Source organism: Quercus lobata, chromosome 8 (genome assembly GCF_001633185.2).
Source record: "Quercus lobata isolate SW786 chromosome 8, ValleyOak3.0 Primary Assembly, whole genome shotgun sequence".
Classification (NCBI taxonomy): Eukaryota; Viridiplantae; Streptophyta; class Magnoliopsida; order Fagales; family Fagaceae; genus Quercus; species Quercus lobata.
In genome coordinates, this window is record NC_044911.1 from 47625025 (window position 1) to 47648422 (window position 23398).

At 37.8% G+C, this 23398-nt stretch overlaps 1 protein-coding gene across 1 annotated transcript; it reads right to left on the reverse strand.

Annotated features, from left to right (window-relative positions):
• Positions 1–1434: 1434 nt before the first annotated feature.
• LOC115954921 (caffeic acid 3-O-methyltransferase-like) lies at positions 1435–21991 on the reverse strand. The gene is made up of 4 exons (XM_031072920.1): positions 21484–21991; positions 2911–3221; positions 2650–2714; positions 1435–1846 (listed from the first exon to the last, which is right to left on the reverse strand). The coding sequence occupies exons 1-4, from the start codon at positions 21912–21914 to the stop codon at positions 1550–1552; spliced, it is 1104 nt and encodes a 367-aa protein (XP_030928780.1). The 5' UTR covers positions 21915–21991; the 3' UTR covers positions 1435–1549.
• Positions 21992–23398: the final 1407 nt, after the last annotated feature.

The following is a 23398-nucleotide window of genomic DNA, read 5'->3' on the forward strand; positions in this document are numbered from 1 at the left end:
ACATATGGCATTTAGCATTCCGGATGCGAATGCTCTTAGAAATAATGGCCATCTCCATTTCCCTAGCGTACATCCAAAGGCACTATTAAAAGGTATGGGATATAGAAACAAACAAAAAAGTAAGGGATATTGTTTTTTTTTTTTCTTTCTTTTGGGTGGGGGGGATATAGAATCTGCCACGCTCTCGCATGTCCCACCACTAATGTCTGAAATTGTAGACTATGCATTATTCGTTACTGTGCCGAATGATGTTTTATAAATCAATCACCTCAAAAAAATTTTACTAAAAGAAATCACCTCATAATTTTAAGTTGAAAAGGTAAAGTTTTTTGGTATAAAGACAAATCATATGTTTGGTAACTATTTTTTTTTTCTTCTAATTTTCTATTTTCAAAAACTATTTGGTATTTTCTGGATAAAAAAACTTGTTTGGTAACTCAAAAAAAAAAAAAAAAGGGGTTTTCAAATCTCAAATTTCCGAAAGGAGTTAAGAAAAGCTAGTCTTTTTACTTATTTTCAATTTCCTTCGCAAATTGAATTTTGAGAAAAGTTTTCGTTTTCTATCCATTTTGGGTTGCCAAACATGTTTTATATCTCAAAAATGGAAAAAAAAAATTGGAAAAAAAAAATAAGAGGAAAAAACAGTTACCAAACATACCCTAATGACATGATTTAGCTATGAAAATATGGAAAAACCAATTACACTTAACGAAGTCTAGGGCTTCGAATCGTGGCTAAAAAAAAAAAAAAAAAAATCAAAAGCACAATAACAAGGTCCAAAATTTGTGGCTAAACCCAAACCCACCACTCTCTCACTCCCTGTTCCACTTCCCCTCGTCATCCATAAAATCCTCTTTGGTTCATGGCAGACTTCAGCATCAGTTACCAGTGATATATGAAGAAACGACCCAAGCCTAGAGTTAAATGAGATTTCATGTTCAGCTTTTGGTCTCATGTTTGAAAGATACAATGCCTATGTGTTTAGTGAGCTTGTTATAGTTTGGCAACAAATGCATGTACCTGATGTTCTGGCATGGGATTGTTTAAACACATCTATTTGCTTTTTATTAGTAAATTTATAAATTCCGTCAAACAATATAATTTTGGTTAAATAATTTAAGATCTAAATAAAAACTAAGTCTCATAATTTACGTCTTTGAGTAAGGAATGTAGCTGTCATGACAACTTTGGCACTGGTTGCTCCTTTAGATGGGTCAGTAGAAGTGCTAAAAGAGCTGCTCACTCACTAGCTGTTTGAGCTCTTCACAAATTGGTTTTGGGGTCTGATAATGTTAGTTTTGGTCCCACGATTTTTGTAGATTGTATCACAGAAATATGTTTCCAGAAGTACAACATTGATTTTTCATGCCTTCAGCAGGTGCAAAATTTAGGCATTTCTAGATGCATGCTAGGATTTCATTTTACGACTGAACATGAACAACTAACAACTTGAACTTAGAAATTTTGGATCAAATTTTTCTGTTGTGAGCATCTTTATTTTAAGGTTCAGAGAAATGAAGGATGCATTCCTAAATATTACAAGCAAATCTTACTTAAAGAACTCCATAACCCAAAAATTACAGACGAAACATTCATATTTGATGCCGCTAAATCCAGCTTTGGTTGCCAAGGCAGTAAATTCTTGTCGAGTCCTTTCCTTCCCTCCTGGGTTTTGAGTCATCATAAGCACATCTATTTGAGAGGTGAACTTTGTAGAACTGCTAATATCTGGTGTAATTGGAAGAACTGCTTCCATGACTATTACCTTTCCATCATGTGGAATAGCGTTGTAGCAGTTTTTCAACAGTTTCAAGCAATGTTCATCATTCCAATCATGAAGTATCCACTACAAAATTAACCAATTATGGCATCATTTTTTTTTTTTTTGAATTCATATTCATTTTTTTGAAAAATGCTAACAGATGCCCTTAGGGGTATGATTAATAATTCATTTAAAGAAAATTTTTATAGAAAAAAAAAAAAAAAAAAAATTTAAATGTATGAATTTTTTTTTTTCTATTTTAAAAAAAAATTTTTTAATAAATTTTTGTTTTTTTCTGAACAGTCAAAAATAGTGTGGAAAAGGCATCCGTTAGCATGATTCTTTATTTTTTGCACGAAACATTTAATACTAAAGGGCATTACTGTAAAAAAAAAATCAAAGAAATTGTCCATACTTATTTTTTTATATAAATAAAATTGTCCACAATGCTAATAAAGTGAGATTATATGTCATAACTTAATCCCTATCCCAATTGATGTGGCTATCGAGTTCTTGTAATTTGACTCCATTTCCATATCAATTGGAAGAGATCTAATTTATTTATTTATTTACTATTGTCAAGGGTGTACAAAGTTTTTTGAGCACTTGATTGTTTTACCAAGTGTGTATAATCCCTCTTCCCACACACACTACATAATTATAGGGAGAAATCCTTTGAGAGGCTTGCTAGAGAGGTTTCAAAGCTAGGACCTCGTGAATCTCATGAGGCCTTAGGAACTATTAAATTTTTTTTTTCCACTTTTTGATAAGGTCTAATTGAGAGTTTGAGACAATCCAATGGGAATAAAAGAATTACAAGTTTGGATTTAAATCATGGCAATAGGTCAATCAAAATAGGACGCCTACAAATTAAATATGGAACTAACCTTCATAAATATGTTGTCCCCTTTAGGAATGCTTTCAAACATATTTCCTCCTAAATGTTCCACACCTGCAACATAAGTTAACACCTCTCTTTATCTACATATATTGTGTTTTTAACTATTTATACACCATAGGCTATCTAGGCTTTTAAAATTATCATATACACATTATTATTCCACAAAAACCACATGTTGATCACATTTTAAGCTAGTGAAATAAGAAAATGCCATTATGAAAAAGGAGACTATGAATTAAAATAATACCAGGATAAGGTGGAGCATGTTGTATAACATGAGGCAAGTCAAAATTAATGCCTTTGATGTGGGGGTATCTGGAAGTGATTAAGTTAAGAGTAACTCCTAGCCCACCACCAACATCAATCAGTTGTCTGAGTTGCTCAAAACCTTTGTAAGACTCAAGGGTTTGTTTAATAACAATAGTAGTGTGGTTGAGCATCGCTGTGTTAAAAACTTGATTGAACCTGGGGTCCACGGAGGGATACTCAAAGGCATTCATGCCATAGACCCTGTTGAATGGAATTCCTCCCTCAAGAATAGCGTCTTTCAATTGGGGCCTGTGAACAAGTTCAGGTTAGATACCACATATCATTTATTAAAAATTTTAGTAGCATGTGAATTAGTTAGTTGGAGTATTAGCTTAATAAATTTAGGTCTAATTATATTATATTAATTCTTCAGTTTTTTTCTTTAAATAAAAATTTCTTTACATAGGATTTCCACTCATGCATTAATAGCGTTTCATAACAAATTTCACTTCCAGGCAGTGCCAAAGTTGTCCTTTTTTTTTTTTAATTATAATTAAATAGAAACTTGAAAGGAAAAGAGAGTAGAAAGGACAGGGCCAAGATTCTAGCTTTAGGGGAGGTGGGGGTATGAGCAAAGCATAAACCAAAAAAAAAAAAAAAAAGAATTCAATGAAAACATACTAGATATGCTATGAAAAATTAGTATCCATTCAATGTTAACAAAATTAAAGGCACACATAATTTGTTTCTTTATACATTTTAAATCAATCATTTATAAAAATGGAATTATTTAGTGTTCTAAATCCTAAAAATAATCTATAATTGATTATGCACTATATATACTAGCTAGTAGAAAGTTTTTTATTCAATTTACAAAGTCAATAGTTTTAAAAAATTATATTTATTTTTGTTGCAAAACCTAGTTTTAATGATATTATATTCATGATTGAAAATGTTAATCTTGTAGTTGTACTAGAAATAGGAAGGGTAAATACAAGTAAAATCACCCTATAAATAAGTTGATAGTTGTGGCTCTCCGATAAGGGCTGTGCTGAAACGGTAGAATCAGTGTGGCTGTCTCAGAATTTTGATCACTCAAATTTTCGGGTTATGGCCAAAATAGAAAAGTGTGGAGTAGAATTACTGAAGTGGAGCCGTGAGCACTTTGGGAGTGTGAAAAAGGAGTTGCAGCTGAAACGTAATATGCTAGCCAAAGCTGAGATAGAAGCCATGCAATCTGGTCGTAATGAATGTGTTAGACAACTGAAGCTAGAGATAGACACGTTGATGGACAAGCAGAATAGGATGTGGCTACAGCGGTCTAAAACTCATTGGGCCGCTCAAGGGGATCGAAACCCACGCTATTTTCACTCTAGTCACAAAACGATACCGTAAAAACTATATTCACAGATTGAGGAGGCCGGAAGGACAATGGAGTTCTTCCAACAAAGAGGTGGCTGATATCCTTGTTAAATACTATACTGAGCTGTATACTCCGGCAGCACCTATTGATCCCCAAGAAACGTTGCTCTCTATTCACACTTTGGTCAGTGCCCAAATGAATGAAAAGTTGTCAGCGGAGTTTAAAGCATGGGAAGTTCATGCGGCAGTAAAGCAGATGGCTCCTCTGAAGGCGCCTGGCCCGGATGGAATGCCTCCAGTCTTTTTTCAGAAATTTTGGCCTTTGATTGGCAATGAGGTAACTGACTCTATCCTACATCTACTCAACACAGCCACCTTCCCACCCCACTTGAATCATACTTTTATCTCCCTAATCCCTAAAGTTCAAAATCCGGAGTTGGTATCAGAATTTTGGCCTATTAGCCTATGCAACGTATTATATAAAATTTTCTCTAAAGTATTGGCTAATAGGTTGAAGAAAATTTTACCTACACTTATCACTGAACATCAGAGTGCTTTTACAAAGAATCGCCTTATTTCAGATAATATTTTAGTTGCTTTTGAAAGTCTTCATAGCATGCAGAATCATAAATCCGATAAAGAAGGCTATATGGCAGTAAAGTTAGATATGAGCAAAGTTTATGACTGAGTGGAGTGGTCCTTTCTAGAGGCTATCGTGCGAAGAATGGGTTTTATAGAAAGGTGGATACAATTGATGATGGTGGGAGTAACATCGGTATCTTACTCTATTTTGGTGAATGGGGAACCTAAGGCTTGATCAAACCCTCCTGAGGAATCAAACAAGGAGATCCCTATCTCCTTTCTTATTTTTGTTGTGTACCAAAGGGTTGCATGGTGTTATCTCCCAAGCAGCAAGACAAGGAGATTTAACTGGTTATTCCCTTTGTAGAAACGGCCCCAAACTAACCCATTTGTTCTTTGCAGATGATAGCTTGTTGTTTTGCAAATCCACTCCTCAGGAATGTGAGAAAGTTTTGGAGATCTTGGATACTTACAACAAATGCTCGGGGCAACATATAAATAAGACTAAAACCACAATCTTCTTTAGCAAGTCTACCACCTCAGAGAGGAAGCAACATATTAAGGAGGCTCTTGATGTTCCTGAAATTAGAAGTTATGAGAAATATTTAGGGCTACCATCTCTAATTGGTCGAAGGAAGAGAGCAAGTTTCAACTATATAAAGGAAAGAGTATGGAGGAAATTACAAGAGTGGGAGGAGAAATTGTTTTCACAAGCTGGGAGGGAAATTCTCATTAAAGCTGTCATTTAAGCCATTCCTACCTATACGATGAGTTGTTTTAAATTATCGGTAGGAATTTGCAATGAGCTTGAAAGTCTTCTCAGAAAATTCTGGTGGGGACAAAGGGGTGATCAAAGAAAGATACATTGGGTGAAGTGGAGTACCATGTGTAAACCAAAGGGGGAAGGAGGTATGGGCTTTAAAGATTTAGCTTTGTTTAATGATGCACTCTTGGCGAAACAAGCTTGGCGGCTGCTACATAATGACCGGTCACTATTTTACCGGGTTTTAAAGCAAAAATTTTTCCGCATTGCTCAATCTTGGAAGCCTCGGACTCTGCTAAGGGGTCTTATGCTTAGCGAAGTATTTTGCACGGAAGAGAACTGCTGAAGAATGGAGCAAGGTGGCGAGTGGGTAATGGAGAGGATATTGGCATTTGGGGTACTGCCTGGCTTCCATCCACCTCTGACCCAAAAGTTAATAACCCTATGGGAATTGATTTCCCAGAAATCAAAGTCAGCACTTTGATCAATTCACATACACGAAGCTGGGATGTGGATTTGCTAAAGGCTTTATTTAGACCAAAGGAGGCGCAACTGATCAACAGCATCCCACTTGGAAGTGCCTCGGCCAGAGATAAGGTGATTTGGCCTCATACTCAATCTGGGATATACACAATAAAGTCAGGCTATTACTTCCTTTCCCGAGACCGAGACTTGTTGGATGGTGGATCTTATACTCCTATCCCTCCAAAGAAGCTTTGGAAATTTATTTGGAGCTTGTCTATCCCAAGTAAGGTCCGGAATTTCTTGTGGAGGGCAGTAAAGAATGTTATACCAGTCAAGACCAGCTTAGTTCAGAGGAAGGTATTGACAGAGGAGACTTGTGATCAGTGCAAAATGCAACCCGAGAATGTTTTACATGCTCTGTGGTCGTGTTCTTGCCTTGATGAGGTGTGGATGTCTAATCAAGTTTGGAGTTTCAGGAACACAAGGACTTTCTTAAAAAAAAGTTGATAGGTTGTTGATTTTTTAATCCTCATCAACCATTTGGCCTAATTCAGAACAAATTATTATAAATATAAATAATAATAATAATAAAAACATATGGGAACTTTAGATGTACTTCCCCCATCAACATTTTCAAGAATATATATATATATATATATGCGCACATACACATATAAAAGCAAAATACTAAATTAGATTAGAAATGAAAGAGTAATCTTAATTGAGAAAACCCTTAGTCTCTTATTTTTTTCTGTTTGCCCTTAATTTTCTTTAGGCTTCTTTTTTTTTTTTTTTTTAAAGGTTGTATAAAAGAACAAAGACGCTGAAATTTTATTTTAAAGATGTTTTATGATAAAAGATGCTTTTGTGTGCGCGCGTGCTGTTTTTTAACTACTTAGTAGAGTAAGCACAGTTTAGGTATTTGTGCCTTCATGACACTTGTTAACAAAGCCTTAATGCATGATGTGGGACTATGGGAGTATTATATATGAGTGAATATGTTTGAGAGAGACAGCAGGCATGCCTAGTAGTTAGCTCTTCTACAGAGTAGTGACCCATCTAAAGGAGCTTCCAGTGCCAAAGTTTTCATGAGTCATGACATCTACATTGCTTACCGAAACGCATAAATGATGAGATTTATTGGCGTTTGGTTCATTGTGATGTATACTTGATGCAATGCACATTACAGTGGTGTGATATTAAAATGTTTGATTCATTTTATTTTTTCTAACATTACCATAATCTAAGATTACAAAATATATTAAATCATTTTAATCTCACCACTTTTTTTTTTCTTTTTTTGAGAAACCGGTAAGGAAATTTTATTAAGGTAAATCAAACTGAAAAACATCATCCAAATCACATGGCAGGTCTTACAACCACACATCACTATCTGCAAATAAAACTGCTCGACGTGAGGGTATGGGGGATTCTAGCCTTTTACCCCTATTTTTTAAAATATTTGGCAATATGCCCCTATTTCCAAACCATCTAGGTTTTCCCTGTTTTGATACTCGATTACCTTAAAATCGAGTTTCAATGAAATACTCGATTTGTACAAAATCGAGTTATGCCCGATCAAACTTATAAATATATATATATTGCATGTAACTCAAGTTCATGGAACTCGAGTTCCAAAACGCCACTATAGGTGTTCCTGAACACCGCTATAGCTGATCAAAAAAAAATTGCATAGAACTCAGGCATAACCTATAGCTACGTTTTGATTATCCTATAGTAGCGTTTTTAATGGAACTCGAGTTCCATGAACTCAAGTTCCATGCATTTTTTTTTTTTTTATAAGTTTGATCCGGCATAACCTATAGCTACGTTTTTGTTGTCCTATAGTGGAGTTTTTAATGGAACTCGAGTTCCATGAACTCCAGTTCCATGCATTTTTTTTTTTATAAGTTTGATCGGGCATAACCTATAGCTACGTTTTTGTTGTCCTATAGTGGAGTTTTTAATGGAACTCAAGTTCCATGAACTCCAGTTCCATGCAATTTTTTTTTTTTTTAGTTTGATCGGGCATAACTCGATTTTGATACTCGATTTTGTACAAATTAAGTATTTCATTGAAACTCGATTTTAGGGTAATCGAGTATCGAAATAGGGACATTTACCTATATAGTTTCAAAACAATGGCATATTACTAAATTTAAAAAAAAAATAAGGGTAAAATGCTAGAATCCCTCAAGGGTATGAGCTAACTTATTACCCCTGCGCTTAACATGAATAAAATTACAGCAAGACATAGAAGAAGACAACAATTTAATCTCATCAAAAATATGCCCATAGGGAGCCTTAAAGGATTTAGAAGTGTTGATGGCCTTGATAACCTGTAGAGAATCACCTTCCACCACAACCCGAAGAATACAGATCTCCCTAGCAGATGAGACAGCCCTACGAGCAGCTAGAGCCTCCACCAACACCACCGAGCTTGGGAGCCTAATCCTCTTACTAAGCGCACCAATAATTAAACCCGCATAGTCCCTGATCACCACCCCTAACCCTACAAAAGTTTGGTCTTCAAAGATAGTCCCATCAAAATTAACTTTATACAAACCCTCAGTTGGCGGAGACCATTTAACAACCTCCCTAGGCACATTCCTCCTCGGATGCAGCTTCTGCATGCCATGAAATTCCCGCAAGAGAGTTGAAGCTCTATCCACCACATCCCCAACATCCCATACAAACTGATGCACCCTTAATCTATTCCGCTATTCCCAAATAGCCCAAGCTATCATGGAAAAGAGAGCAACCTTACTGGGAGAAGCATTCTACAGCATGTAGAAAGCCAATTCTTCGAAAGTGGGCAACTTCTGAGCACAAAGAAACGCAAAGGAAGGTGTTGACATCCAAATCAGCTTCACACTATCACAAAGCCATAAGGCATGAATGCTATCCTTCACCCCGACCTTGCACAGACCACAAAGCCTGTTAGAAATACAGAATAATTGTATTGTATTTCATAAATCAAAGAATATACATCAATGCCTTAATATAGGAGACCTATGTGTGCGGTACAAGTAAAGTATAGTACAAGTACAAGTGTGCTATACAAGTGACCTAGCTGGGCCTAAAGCCCATAACATAATATACGTTAACAGCCCCCCTCAAACTCAAGGTGGATGTGAGACCAGCTTGAGGTTGTCAACCAAATCACGAGTGCGTCCCTTAGGAAGTGATTTGATGAAGATATCTGCAAGTTGATCTTTGGAGGAGACGGAGAAAAGCTTGAGAGCACCATGGACAAGATGATAACGAATAAAATGACAATCAATCTCGATGTGTTTAGTCCGTTCATGGAAGACATCATTGTGAGCAATATGAATGGCACTCTAGTTGTCACAATAAAGGGGAGTAGCAAAGGATGTGGACACACCTAAATCCTTAAGAAGCCATCGTAGCCAAAGGAGCTCAGATGTGGTATCAGCAAGAGCACGATATTCTGCTTCAGTACTAGAGCGGGCCACAAAGGTTTGTTTCTTACTTCGCCAAGAAATCAAAGAAGAACCAAGGAGAAAGCAATAACCTGTAGTGGACCTGCGATCAGTGGGATCTCCTGCCCAATCAGCATCAGAGAATGCACGAAGTACAAAAGGAGACTGAGCTGAGTAGAAAAGGCCATGGAAGAGGGTGCCCTTCAGGTATCGAAGAATGCGCAAAACAGCAGCATAGTAAGTTGATCGTGGAGCAGACAGATACTGGCTCACCTGATGAACAGCATAGGAGATGTCTGGACGAGTAACTGTGAGATAAACTAGGCTGTCAACCAATCGTCTGTAAAGAGAGGGATTAGATAATGGTTTCCCCCCTGAGGGAGTCAGATGCGCATTAAGCTCAACTGGAGTGTCAACAGTTTTGCTATCAGTGAGTCCAGCTCGAGACAAGAGTTCAGAAGCATACTTGGCTTGAGTAAGATAAAGTCCATCTGTAGAATGAGTGATTTCAAGACCCAAGAAGTAGCTGAGATGTCCAAGATCTTTCATCTCAAATTGCTGACTGAGAAAATCCTTAAGTTCTTGAATGCCACTGAGGTCATCACCAGTTATGATCATATCATCCACATACAGGAGAAGTAAAATAGTGCCTTTGTCAGTGCGACGAAGAAATAAGACAGAATCATAATAACTGGCCATGTAACCCAAATGAGAGATGGTAAAGCTGAATTTGGCAAACCAAGCTTGTGGAGCTTGTTTAAGGCCATAAAGTGCACGTCGAAGGTAACAAACCTTGTTTGAGTCAACAGAGAGACCAGGAGGAGGTTGCATATAAAATTCTTCATTTAAATCCCCATTAAGGAATGCATTTTCGACATCCATCTGAAAAAGATCCCATTTACAGGTAGCAGCAACAGCTAAGAGGGTACGGACAGATGAGATACGAGCAACCGGAGCAAAGGTCTCTTCATAATCAATCCCATACTCTTGTGTAAAACCTTTTGCAACAAGACGAGCTTTGTAGTGCTCAATGGACCCATCAGAGCGAGTCTTAATCTTGTAGATCCACTAACAACCAACCACAGATTTCCCGGGAAGGAGTGTCACCAAATCCCAAGTATGGTTTTTAGATAATGTATCAAGCTCCTCTTTCATTGCAATTTGCCATAAAGGGTCAGTGGAAGCCTCACGATAGGTGTGAGGCTCATGTAGTGTAGCAAGAGCAGTGTAACAATGATAGTCAAGTAAATGTGCAGGAATAGATCTTACTCGAGTTGAGTGACGAGGTGGAATGTCTTGTGCAAGATCTTCAGGCGGAGCAGGAGCAGGGGACCCAAGCTTAGGGTTAAGGTTGGGTAGCTCGTCTTCAACCTGTTCATCTTCCACCTGTTCATTAAAGGGTGAACTAGGAAAGGGATCAGTGATATCTGGTGGTTGGACAGAGAAGTCTACAAGAGAATCAGGAGTAACTACAGGAGGAATATGTGCCTCATCTGGAAAAAGATCTAAAACAGAGGAGGAAGATAGGGAGGCACGAAAGTGAGAGAGCTCAACAAAGAGGCGATGTTCCCAAAAGACAACATTGCGGGAAACACGAAGACGATGAGAGACAGGGTCATAACACCGATACCCCTTTTGAGTTTCTCCATAGCCAAGAAAACAACAAAGCCTTGACCGAGGCTCAAGTTTGTTATGCTCATGTGACTGAAGAAGAACGAAACAAGCATAACCAAAGGAGCGAAGGTGGTGATAGTCTGAAGATGACCCAAAAAGGCGCTCATATGGAGTTTGATTTTGGATAACCGGACTCGGAATGCGATTAATAGCATGAACAGCATGAAGAGCAGCTTCGCCCCAAAAAGGAGCAGAAACTTTGGCAGAGAGAAGGAGAGTACGAACAGTGTCAAGAATATGACGAAGTTTCCGTTCGGCTCTACCATTTTGCTGAGAGGTACCTGGACAAGTTAGTTGATGAACAGTGCCATAGGAATGTAAAACAGCTTGGAAAGCATATTGAGTATATTCAAGAGCATTATCAGATTGAAAAATTTTGATGCGTTTGGAAAACTGAGTTTCAACCATTTTTGCAAAATTAGAATATACTTGCAATAATTCAGAACGATGTTTCATATTAAAAATCCAGCTATAACGAGAGTAATCATCAACAAAGACAACAAAATATCGAGACCCACCAATACTAGAGACAGAGGAAGGACCCCAAACATCAGAATGAATAAGGTCAAAGATATCAGTGGAAATTGATTCACTAATATTGAAAGGCAAAGCTGATTGTTTTCCTAATTGGCACGAAACACAATCAAAATTTTTTGTAGACACTGAACCTAACAAACCTCTAGAAGCTAATTGTTGTACCCGAGAAGAAGATGCATGACCAAGTCGAGCATGCCAAAGTGCAAGGGAAGGAATTGAAGAAGCTGTAGCAGCTGCAGCAACAAAAACAGGAGCAACAAGTGGAAGACGAAGGTTGTCCACGGGAAACATACGCCCAACTCTGGGACCAGTCCCAAGCTCCCATCCCGTCCTCAAATCCTACACAATACACCCAGAATAATCAAAGATAATGCGATAACCCAACTCAGCTAATTTTCCAACAGAAAGTAAATTATAAGAAAGGTCAAGAACATTAAAGACTCTAGGAACCGAGAGATTGGAGGTCGCAACGGAACCTATATTATGACCAGACATTGTGGAACCATTTGCTGTGCGAATATTAAGAGGGTGCGGTGCAAGTTTAAAGTCAGAAAATAAGGACGAGTGAGGTATCATGTGATTGCAACAAGCAGAATCCATAAGCCAAGAGGTAGGAGATATACCAGATAAAGCTGAGAGAGAAGAGGAATAAGATGCATTACCAACCATACGAATGACATTGGCGATGATATTTATAAGGTCATCTCTGGAAATGGTGAAAGTGGATCCAGAAGACTGAAACTTTGTAGAGACAGAAGCCATAGGTTAGACACTCTCAGTGTTAGGAACAATAGCAGCAAAAATGGAAACAGCTGATTTGTTGCATTGATAGCAAGTCTTAATATTATGGCCAAAACGTTTGCAAAAATTGCAAAAACGTTTGTTGGATTGTCGGCGATGATTGTTACAAAAGGAAGAAGACTTGTCCTTATTCATCATTTTGAAGCAAAATATGCAAAAATAGACTGCAAAAATGAAATCTACGCGAAAAACTGGGTAAGGAGAACCTGGACAGCAAAAGTCAACCCCGAAAAGTCAACGGTCAAAGTCAACGGTCAGGCAGATGATGTCACAGGATGACATGGCAATGACGTCAGTAGATAAGTGGATGCTGACGCAACTAGGACTGACGTGGCAGATGTGATGACGTCAGCAGATCAAGTTCCGGCGCGTGGTTGCACGTGAACGACGCGTGCAAGAAAACTGCGACGCGTGGTGGCGCGTGATCAGCGTCACAGCAGCTTTGAACGGCGCATGGGGGCATGTGCTATCTCCGATGGCGTCGAGGCTTCCACGAGTGTGTAGATCGGCGCAGGACGATCTCAGTGGTACCTTCAAAAATGAAATCGGAGCAATATTCGCAGCAGTGATGCAAAGAGCAGTGGTCTGTGCAGTGTGACGGCGGCTGCAGGTCCGGAACCCAAGGACGACGGCTGGATGACGTCGGAGGTTCAACGGCGAGAGGCTGCGGCGGCAGTTATGATGGCGAAAGCGTTAGTAAAAGAAAGGAAGTCACACTAATGAAGACAAGACTGCTAAGAAAAGGTCAGAGCAGTGGCTCTGATACCATGTTAGAAATATAGAATAATTGTATTGTATTTCATAAGTCAAAGAATATACATCAATGCCTTAATATAGGAGACCTATGTGTGCGATACAAGTAAAGTATAGTACAAGTACAAGTGTGCTATACAAGTAACCTAGCTGGGCCTAAAACCCATAACATAATATACGTTAACAAAGACCATCTAAAACAACACACCTCTTTAACAAGTTCTTCTTTGTGGGCAAAGACTCACCAACAGCCCTCCAATGAAGTGATGCACTTTGTTAGGCACCTCCATACTCCAAACTCCCTTCCACAACCTCTTGCTTACATCAGCATTAGAAGAACTAGGCAGGTCTTGAGACTAAGCCGTTGCCAAAAGATGATACGCCGATCGAACCGAATAACATCCATCTGAAGTGTAAGGCCAGATCAATAAGTCAGAATGGATATGAGCACTAAAAGGAATGCTTTTAATACAATCTGCCTCCCACTGAAGAAAATGTCTATCAATAAGCTTGGAATCCCAATTTTTTGTGCCTGGGATAAAAAAATCCTGAACTACTTCCAAAGAATGATCCAATCAAGGAGACAAAACCTTCCCACCCTCTGAAGATGGAATCCAACGATGCTGCCAAATCCAAATATCTTTTCGATCCCCGATCCTCCACCTGGCACCATTAGAGATCACTTCCCTCACCTACATGATACTCTTCCAAGCAAAGAAGCATCTCGGATTAAGAACAGCCCCAAAAATGTCACCAAAAGGAAAGTATTTAGCGCTAAACACCTTGTACAATAGAGTCTCCTTTTCTTGGAATAGACGCCACACCTGTTTCCCAAGCAACGCATCATTAAATTGATGAAGATCTCGGAACCCCATACCGCCTAATGACTTGGAAGAACACAGCTTCTCCCATCGCACCCAATGAATTTTCCAAGAATTCTCAGCACATCCCCACCAAAATTTTCGGATCATTGCCTCAATATCTTTTAGAAGTTCAACAGGTAAGCGAAACACACTCGTGGAATATGTAGGGATCGATTGGACCACGACTTTGATCATCACCTCTTTTCCAACTTGAGATAGCAACTTTTCCTTCCACCCTTGGATTTTAGCCCAAATGCGCTCCTTGACTTTATTAAAGTAAGCTTTTTTTCTGACAACCCACAAACGAAGGAAGCCCCAAATATTTCTCGTAGTCTTTGATGACTGGAACACCCAACATCACTCTCAATGCCTCATTTGTCTCCTCCGAGATGTTTCGACTAAAAAAGGTTATAGTTTTCTCAGTATTCACTTTTTTCCTAGAAGCCACTTCATACCATGAAAGGAGTTGAAGAATTTGCCACACTCCAAAGAATTGGCCCTGCAAAATAGCAGACAGTCATCCGCAAAATAAAGGTGAGTAATTTTTGGTCTAGCTCTACACAAAGAATACCCTCGAATCTCCCCATCATTGGCTGCTTTGGATAGTAAAGCATGATGCCCCTCGACACAAAAAAAGAAAGACAAAAGGAAATAAAGAATCCCTTTGGCGAAGACCTTGAGAGGGTCGAATCAAACCCTGAGGCTCTCCATTAATCAGAATAGAGTATGAGACCATGGTGATGCATTCCATGATCATTCTCACCCAAGACTCCTGAAATCCCATTTTCAATAGAATTTTTTCCAAGAAAAGCCACTCCACCCTATCATAGGCTTTGCTCATGTCGAGCTTTAAAGCCATATACTCTTCCTTCCCTAAGCATTAGGTCTTCATATGGTGCAACGACTCAAATGCAATTAAAATATTATCTGTAATCAATCGATCCACAATGAAAGCACTTTGGGCTTCAAAGATAATAGAATTAAGAATGGGCTGCAACCTATTTGCTATTACTTTGCTAAGAATTTTATAGATGACATTGCAAAGACTAATAGGTTGGAATTCTGTCACGGATTCAGGATTATTTACCTTGGGGATGAGAGTAATGAAAGTGTGATTAATTGATTTAACAAAGTACCTGAATTGAGGCACAAAAGGACAGCATCTGAAACCTCCAAACCAATATCTGGCCAAAAAGTCTGGTAGAAGATAGGAGGCATCCCATCGGAGCCAAGGGCAGTCATCGGGGCCATGTTTTTGATAGCCATGTCCACTTCCTCCCTAGTGTAAGGCTTAGTCAGCTCGGCATTCATGGAGGAGCTCACCACCGATTGCACCCCCTCCAAAACTCTATCAATGTCATGCGGCCTTAAAGAAGTAAACAACCTGGAATAGAAATCAACAAAAATATCAGACACAACATTCTCATCCGTTACCCACTCACAAGAAGAATTATGAATTCCCTTGATGAAGTTCTTGTGTTTCCTTTAAGTAGCAATTCCATGGAAATAACCTATGTTTCTATCCCCATTGCTTAACCATTGAATACGAGATCTTTGTGCCCACATACGATTCTCCTTGTCCAATAATACAATCAATTCAAGCCTCAAATGAAGCACTTCCTCATGAGAACCACCACCCTTGGCTGAAGCTTCCAAAGCTTTCCAAAGAAGCTTTTTTTTTTTTTTTTTTTTGCGCAATCTACTTCTTAACACTACCAAAATGGTCCTTGCTCCAAGCACTCAGCATCTTCTTACACTTCTTAAGTTTGGAAGAAACCTTGAACACAGGATGACCCCTAGGCCAAGACACCCAAGCCCTAAGAACCGTGTCACTACAGCCTCTATCCGCCAACCACATCTCCTCAAACCTGAACGGCTTCCATTTCCGTCGAAGAGATTCACCGTTTGGATCCAAAATCAACAAAATAGGCCTATGATCCGATTCTACACAGTGCAAGTGCCGAATTGAAGCTGCTGGGTATTTTTCCAACCAATCATGAGTCGCCACCCCTCTATCCAACCTTTCTCAAATGATGTGCCCATGCCTATTACTATACCAAGTGAATTCTGAACTTATGTAGCCTAAATCAACGAAACCACAAACATCCAAGGTGTCCCTAAAAGCTTGCATTAGATTATGGGGCCGAACCCTACCTCCTCTCTTCTCATCTGTGAATAAATTCTCGTTAAAGTGCTTCGGAACAACAAAAAGGCCTGCATATTTAATGTTGCACTGAATTTTTCTAACTGATCCTTATCTGACCAAGTCTCCAACAAGAACACAATTAGGGGAACTTTTGCTTGAATCAACTCGTCAAGCTTTATCCTTACATGCTGGTTCCCAAGCCCACGACAATTCCAAGCTAGGCAACTCATTGCTCTCGGCAAGGCTGATCATTCCGTTTCATTGCTTTTAGCATTAGCATAACGTTTTTTCAAGGGAACCAAATCATCATCATCCCCCAAAATCTCCTGCATTCTACATTTTGGCTGACCAAGAAAGGGTTCTGCCTGACTAGCTTCCCTAATCCTAAGCAACAATTTCCATCCTCGTGTGATACTTCTAGGAGCCTCACTCTCTTCCTCAGTTTCCTACACTTGATGTGGATCCACCCGCTCTGGAAACATATTTTGTTCTTTAGAGAGAAACGAAGAAGGGACACCTGACCTAGGGGAGTCAAACTTAGCCAATTTTGCATCTATTTCCTTAAGTTTTTCCTGAAATTAATCATTGGAAGAAACATCTTGCCCCACAAAATTCCCAGGGCTAGTATACAATGGTTCCCTAACATCCTCACTACCCTGAACCGAGATGCCAAAGTCACCATTGTCAACCCAAGGTTGCTCTTCATCAAATCGTGGTACCCCTGAATTTCCACAAACCTACACCTTGGACATATCCATTGGTTCCTCTTCATTCCTCTCGACCTGTTGCTCCTTCGCATCTTTGCAGTGATAGGAGGTGCTCTCAACCAACCACCGAATTGCTGGTCTTGTTCAGTGTGTGTGCCTCTGCTTTGCACCCATAAATCACAATCCTTGTCACTGTGTGATAAGAGTCAACATCAGTAGCAAAGATTAGGCAGTCATTCGTACTTGAATCTAATCCAACCCACGTTACCATTATCACCGCAAATTTTACTACCCCAACATAGAGGTTTCGACGTATCCACCAAGACCCTAATACGCATGAAACTGCTTCCATCCTGAGTACCCCATTCCTTGAGACCCTCTTGAACTACGCTGATATTGCTACCAATTGCACAAGTAGCACTTGGATTCATATCTCCTAGTGGCAAATCATGAATCTGAACCCAAAAGAGGGTTTTGGTAAAAGTAAGGTCTTTAATCGGCACGTTCTTGTCCATCTTTTGAAGAGAAATCAGACATTTGTCAAAACTCCACAACTCCCCCATGAGGACTCTATCAATGTCGGATTCCTCAACAAACACAAAGAAGAGAACTATGTGGTTTCCCATGTCTTGTATTGAGATTACATTAATGTAACATTATAATAATATAACATTACAGTATAATGTAACATCATCAAGCGAACCAAACGCCCCCTTTAATGTTATTTTAGATCATTAATTATTTAACTAAAGAAAAAAAAATTAAAAAGGTGTAAAACATGGTATTGAACCTACGATAACAAAAATAATAACTTATACTCCATAACTCCATAACGTGGAACACAATGCAAGTTGTAATTGGTGCTAGGGGCGAAGTCAGGAATTTTTGTTTGGGGGGCCAAGGTAAAACTATCCTATTGATTTGTGATTCAAGAAAAACGTAAACCATGACATATTATATACATACATACATGCACTATTTTTTTTTTTTTTAAATCTTAAATCTAAAGTATTAGTCATAACTCACATATTAACAAGCTAAACACCCGATTGAGCATCTAAATGTCATTTTTTATCTTGCGTTTCTCTTATTTTTATGAAAAACCATGAGTCCACAACATTCATAGAAATTAAATATCAATATATAACAAAACTAGACTACATTTACAATTACAAGAAATGATATTCATAGAAATTAAATATAATAAAATCACTATAAGAACCATAAAATAAATTGAATTTAAGTTCAACCAGATTAGACAACTATAGTAAATAAATTAAAAATCAGTTTCATAGCTCTCAGTAGAAATTGAACTAAAAAAGAAAATAATAAAATAAATAGAAATTATACTTAAATAGCACAAAAGAAGACAAAGAAGAAGAATAATTTTGTAACATAGAATGCATTGTAGAAGAGAAGGAATGGTATGAGATTGAGAATGGGAAAGGAAAAAGAAAAAAAAAATACTTTTATTGGTTTGCATTGTACTTGCAACGTAAACTTACATTGTAAACATATAAAATATAGTAAATGTAGTACATATTTGTAAAAAGTGTACAATATATAGCAAAATTATGGATGAGTTTGGTTCAACTTTTTAATACTGTGCTTTTTGAAAAAGTGGCGGTTTCAAAAAGTGTGGTATGAAATTGAGCTTTTTTGAAAAGCAGAGTGTTTGGTAAAAGTTGTTAAGAAGTGTTTTTTTCAAAAAAATGAATATTTGGCTAGCAATTACAAAAGTGGCAATTTGAGTTATAAATTTCCAAAAATAACAAAATGTATATATAAGAAAGTTTATTTCATACTTAGTATTAACTTCTTAATAATAATAATAATTACTTTATGTTAATAATGAACGACTCTCTTAATAAAAGATTTTGTATAAAAGTATTTGGCTTTAGCATTTCTCTTTTCAAGAAGTTTTACATCCACAACATTTTTACAATACTTTCATAATAAATCTTATGTGGTAAGCTGTTATTAGTTCTAATTTGAACCTATCACTTAAATTATTTTTTTACTTATTAATAACAACCTGTCACTTAGAATTTGTTGTGAGAATGTTATGGAAATAACATTTCTCTTTTTCACGAAAAATAAAAAATTATTATCTTAAAAGTTGAAACCCAATAATTTTGGTAGAATTGATCTCTGTAAAATAAAATTTTATTAACACTTATCTTTTAAATGAGTTGTTCTAGGATTACAAACTATTTCACAACTTCTTTACCACGTCTTTCACGTGACAGACTATTCCCACGTCTTTGAGCGGTTGTTTTTCACTTATACATATACCCACAATTTTTTCTCCACTACCACGTACTCTTCTACATCACAATTGTGAAAAAGAAATTGTGAAATAATCTGTATTCTTACTTCCTATACTTTCTTCCAACGTTGCTTTACCCAAACCCAAAAACTCTTCTTCTTTTTTTCTTTCTCTTTTTTCTCATCCACTCATTCACTTCTTCCTCATCTTCTTATTTTTCCTTTTCTTTTACTTTCCTCCACATACAACCACACACAGGTTTCATCTTCATATTTATTTTCCTTTTCTTTTACTTTCCTCAACACAAAGCCCCCCCCCCCTCCCCCACACACACAGAGGTCTCTCTCGCTCCCTCTCTCTGCTCCATATTTTCCATTTATCAACTGAATTCAAAAAGTTTTTTTGAGATTAGATATGTAAGATGTAAATCAAAAAAAAAAATACAGAAGAGAAGAAGTAGCAGCACAAAAGAAGAAGAAGAAGAAGAAGAAGAAGAAGAAGAAGAAGAAGAAGAAGACAAGATGCTATAGCACAGTAGCATAGAGGAGCAGAAAAAACTATGGGCAATTTAGGAAAAAGAGAAACCCACCAACGGTAATATTTTTATTTTGAGAAAACACATTTGTTGCATTTTGCAACTGCAATTTAAAGCTGCCGGCACCAAAACGTAGAAATCCTTTGAGATGGAAAACGCACTTTTGAAAAAAATTACCAAACACGTGTTTTGAGTTTTGGGCAGGAGAACGCATGTACTCACCCCTTAAAGTCAAACCACATAGGCAATATAAAGTGGCACGTGGGAAGGAAGACTTTGACAAAAAGAAAGTTTCTTAAGAGTTGTCTGTCTTATAAATGCCATCACACACTTTCTTATTTACAAGATTACCTCTTTTGTTTTTAGGTGAAAAGTTGGGATTTTTGAGGGCATGGCCCCCCCTACATATAAGAGCATTCACATCAGTCCGGCCAAATTTTTCCGTCTATTTTATACTAAAAATGTACTTTTTCTATTTTACACTACCACATTTCCAAAATACCTACATCAGTTTATCTATTTTACAAATCTATTCTACTTAAATAATATTATTTATTAATACCTATCTATTATTATTATTATTATTATTTTCACATCCCACTCTTTTTTTCAGCTCTCTCACCCGATTCTCTCTTTCTCTCACTCTCTCCCTCACAACCGCCTCACCAAGCCCACTGTCACCGCCAATCTAGCTCGCTGCCGCCTCCTCAACCCTCTGCCAATTTGGCCTCCCTCTCTCCTGGACCACTGACCCTTCGCCTCCCGCCCCCAACCAACGACCCTTCACCTCCCACCCCTAACCGACGATAGCAATGGAAGATCTGGTGGCAACAATGGAAGACCCAATGGCTGCAGATTGGGCAGCAGTAGTGGCAGCAGGTCGAGCAGCAAATCCAGGTCCGTTAGGTTTTTCACGTGAGTTTTTCGTTAAGTATGGTTTGGGCTGGGTTTTCTAGTGAGTTTGAACTATTTTTGGGTTGGGTCTCCCGGTGATTTTTGATTGATTTTGAGTTGGGTTTTCTAGTGGGTTTGTCTTGATTTTGAGTTGCGTTTTCTAATTGCTTTTCCATTGATTTTGGGTTAATTTTTTGTGCTAGGTTGCGGTGTTTGGTGGTGGTGCTAGGTTTGGTGGTTGGGTGGTTAATTTCTTCTTCCTTCTTCTTACGTTGCCGTGCTGGGTTGTTCTAGACGTTGGGGAAACTACTGGTTGTTGTAGATGTGGAGGAAAAGAAGTAGTTTGATAGAGGAGAGAGAAAAAAAAAAGTAAAAAAATCATTTGCACATGAACAGTAACCATGCATATATGCACGGTTATTGTTCATTTGCAAAGCAATTGTGTATATTTGCACATTTTTATAAGTATTGATATGGGTGATTTTTAAGTTAAAATGTATAAAATTAAGCATTTTTGTATTTTGCACATTTTTGCAACTACTAACGTAATTGCTCCAACGTTGGTGGAACATGGTATAAAGTACTTGTGTAGTTGTATTCCACTATTCCTAATGGGCCCCAAAAATAAAAACGTCAAAAGTTCAATCATGAGGGTCCAATTTTTTCAAGAACTTTGATAATCATAATCAACTGAGCAATAATGCCTTCTCCAAAAAAAAAAAAAACTGAGCAATAATAGCAAGGTAAATAAAAGAGTAAAAAAAGACAACAACGTACCAGCTACCCAAGAAGACCTTATCTTGATGCAGGGCCATTAATGGGCCCAATGACACACCATCTTCATTACGCACAAAGTGTTTAGACACAGGAAAAAGACTGTAGAGTCTCTGGTAAGAACCAAATTCATCAGCAACCACAGAGCAACCAAGCACAGAATGACTGGCGAGCATTCTGAGAATGCGGTCCAGCATCACGGTTGCCTCAGGGTTCTTGGTGGGCATCTGAGCTACAATCTGTGAGGGAGACAGCTTGGCTCCTGGACCCGCTTTGGCTAGGATGTCAAAAACGCCTAGCTCAATGGTTGATTGCAGTGCCATGGAAAGTGCACAAGAGTTCACTAGCTGCATAGCATAGGAGAAGCTCTCTTCTTCTTCTTGTTTTAAATTACCATCAAGAATGCTTTGGTGGGATTGTATGGGAGAGGCCATTGCAGAAAGTTTTAAGTTGAAACCTCTTTTGTGTTCACAAACTGGAAGTTTTGCTTAGTGGATTTATAGAGACTGAATTATAGTGCTACTAGTAGACAAGGTACTGGTAGACAACAACTAGCTACCAACTTATATTTTATTTTCCACGATAAGCTATCGACCTATGGTGACTAATTCGAGTACTGGTCGGGACCATTATTGTTATAGCAAGACCTCCCGTTTTATGGAAAATTATTAGGTATTCTAGAGTACCATAGTACCATGAACATGTACTCCTCCCTCCCACATGAAATAATTTCTCCTGTTTTATTGCTCATGTGAATCACTAACATCATATGTGGAAAAATAATAATAATAGAAATATTGCTTTGGACATTCTCACGATAAATGAAGAGTTCATATTAGAACTAATTATAACCTTACACTTAAAATTTGTTATGAAAATGTTACCAACGTAATTGTTAGAATATAGAAAGAAAGCTAAATTTTGTACACTTTTTATTACACACTCCTTAAACAATCGGAATGTGTTTTTAAAATATGATTTCACATCTCATAAAAAAAAATGATTCCACAATGTTACGTCCATAACATTTTCACAATATTTTTACAATAAATCATAGGTGATTAGTTGTTATTGATTCTAATTTGAACCTACCACTAAAATTACTTTTCTACCCTACCAATAACAACCCAGAACAACTGGTCAGGCTGTCACATAAGTTTTGTTGTAAAAATGTTGTGAATATAATATTCTCTTAACTAAAATAAAAAATATAATTTCAATTCAGCACGACAATTAATGTATGCACAATAAGCATGCAATAATTGGTGTGTTCGATAATCATTGACATGAATTAAGTACTTCTAACTTTTGCAACAACTTTGCATATGATCCGCTTGAATTAAGTAGTTCTAACTTTGCCAACAGGGGATGGTTTAGTTGATAAGGCTCAAACACTTCGTTTAACCCACCTAGGTTCAAGTCTCACTGCCAGTAGTCTTTCGTTAATGGGCATCCATAAGGGGTGGCCCGCAAGTCTTAACTTGAGCGCCCTGACCGAGGGTTAGCATAGCTTAGCTAACCCCCATTTATTATTACCCAAAAAAAAAAGGTAATTCTAACTTTTGTAACAACTTTCGCATCCAAAATGTGATCGCTTAACATGAGGAGCATGATGTTACACTAAAGTTGCATAAAATATTATTTGTAGGAAATATATCTTATCTCCAACACGTCAATGAAAGTGTGTATTCTTTCCCCCCCTCGTTTCCAAGACTTAGGATCCATTTGGTTGGGAGGATGGAAAAGTGGGAGGATAGAAAATGAAGAGAGGATAGAAAAGTGGAAGGATAGAAAAGATTTTAGTTTCCCTCGTTTATGTTTGGTTGGGAGGGTGGAAAAGCAGATGAATGGAAAACTTTTTTGTTTTGTTGAAAATAAAGTTTGTAAAAATTGACCATCATGTCCCTATTAAATAAAA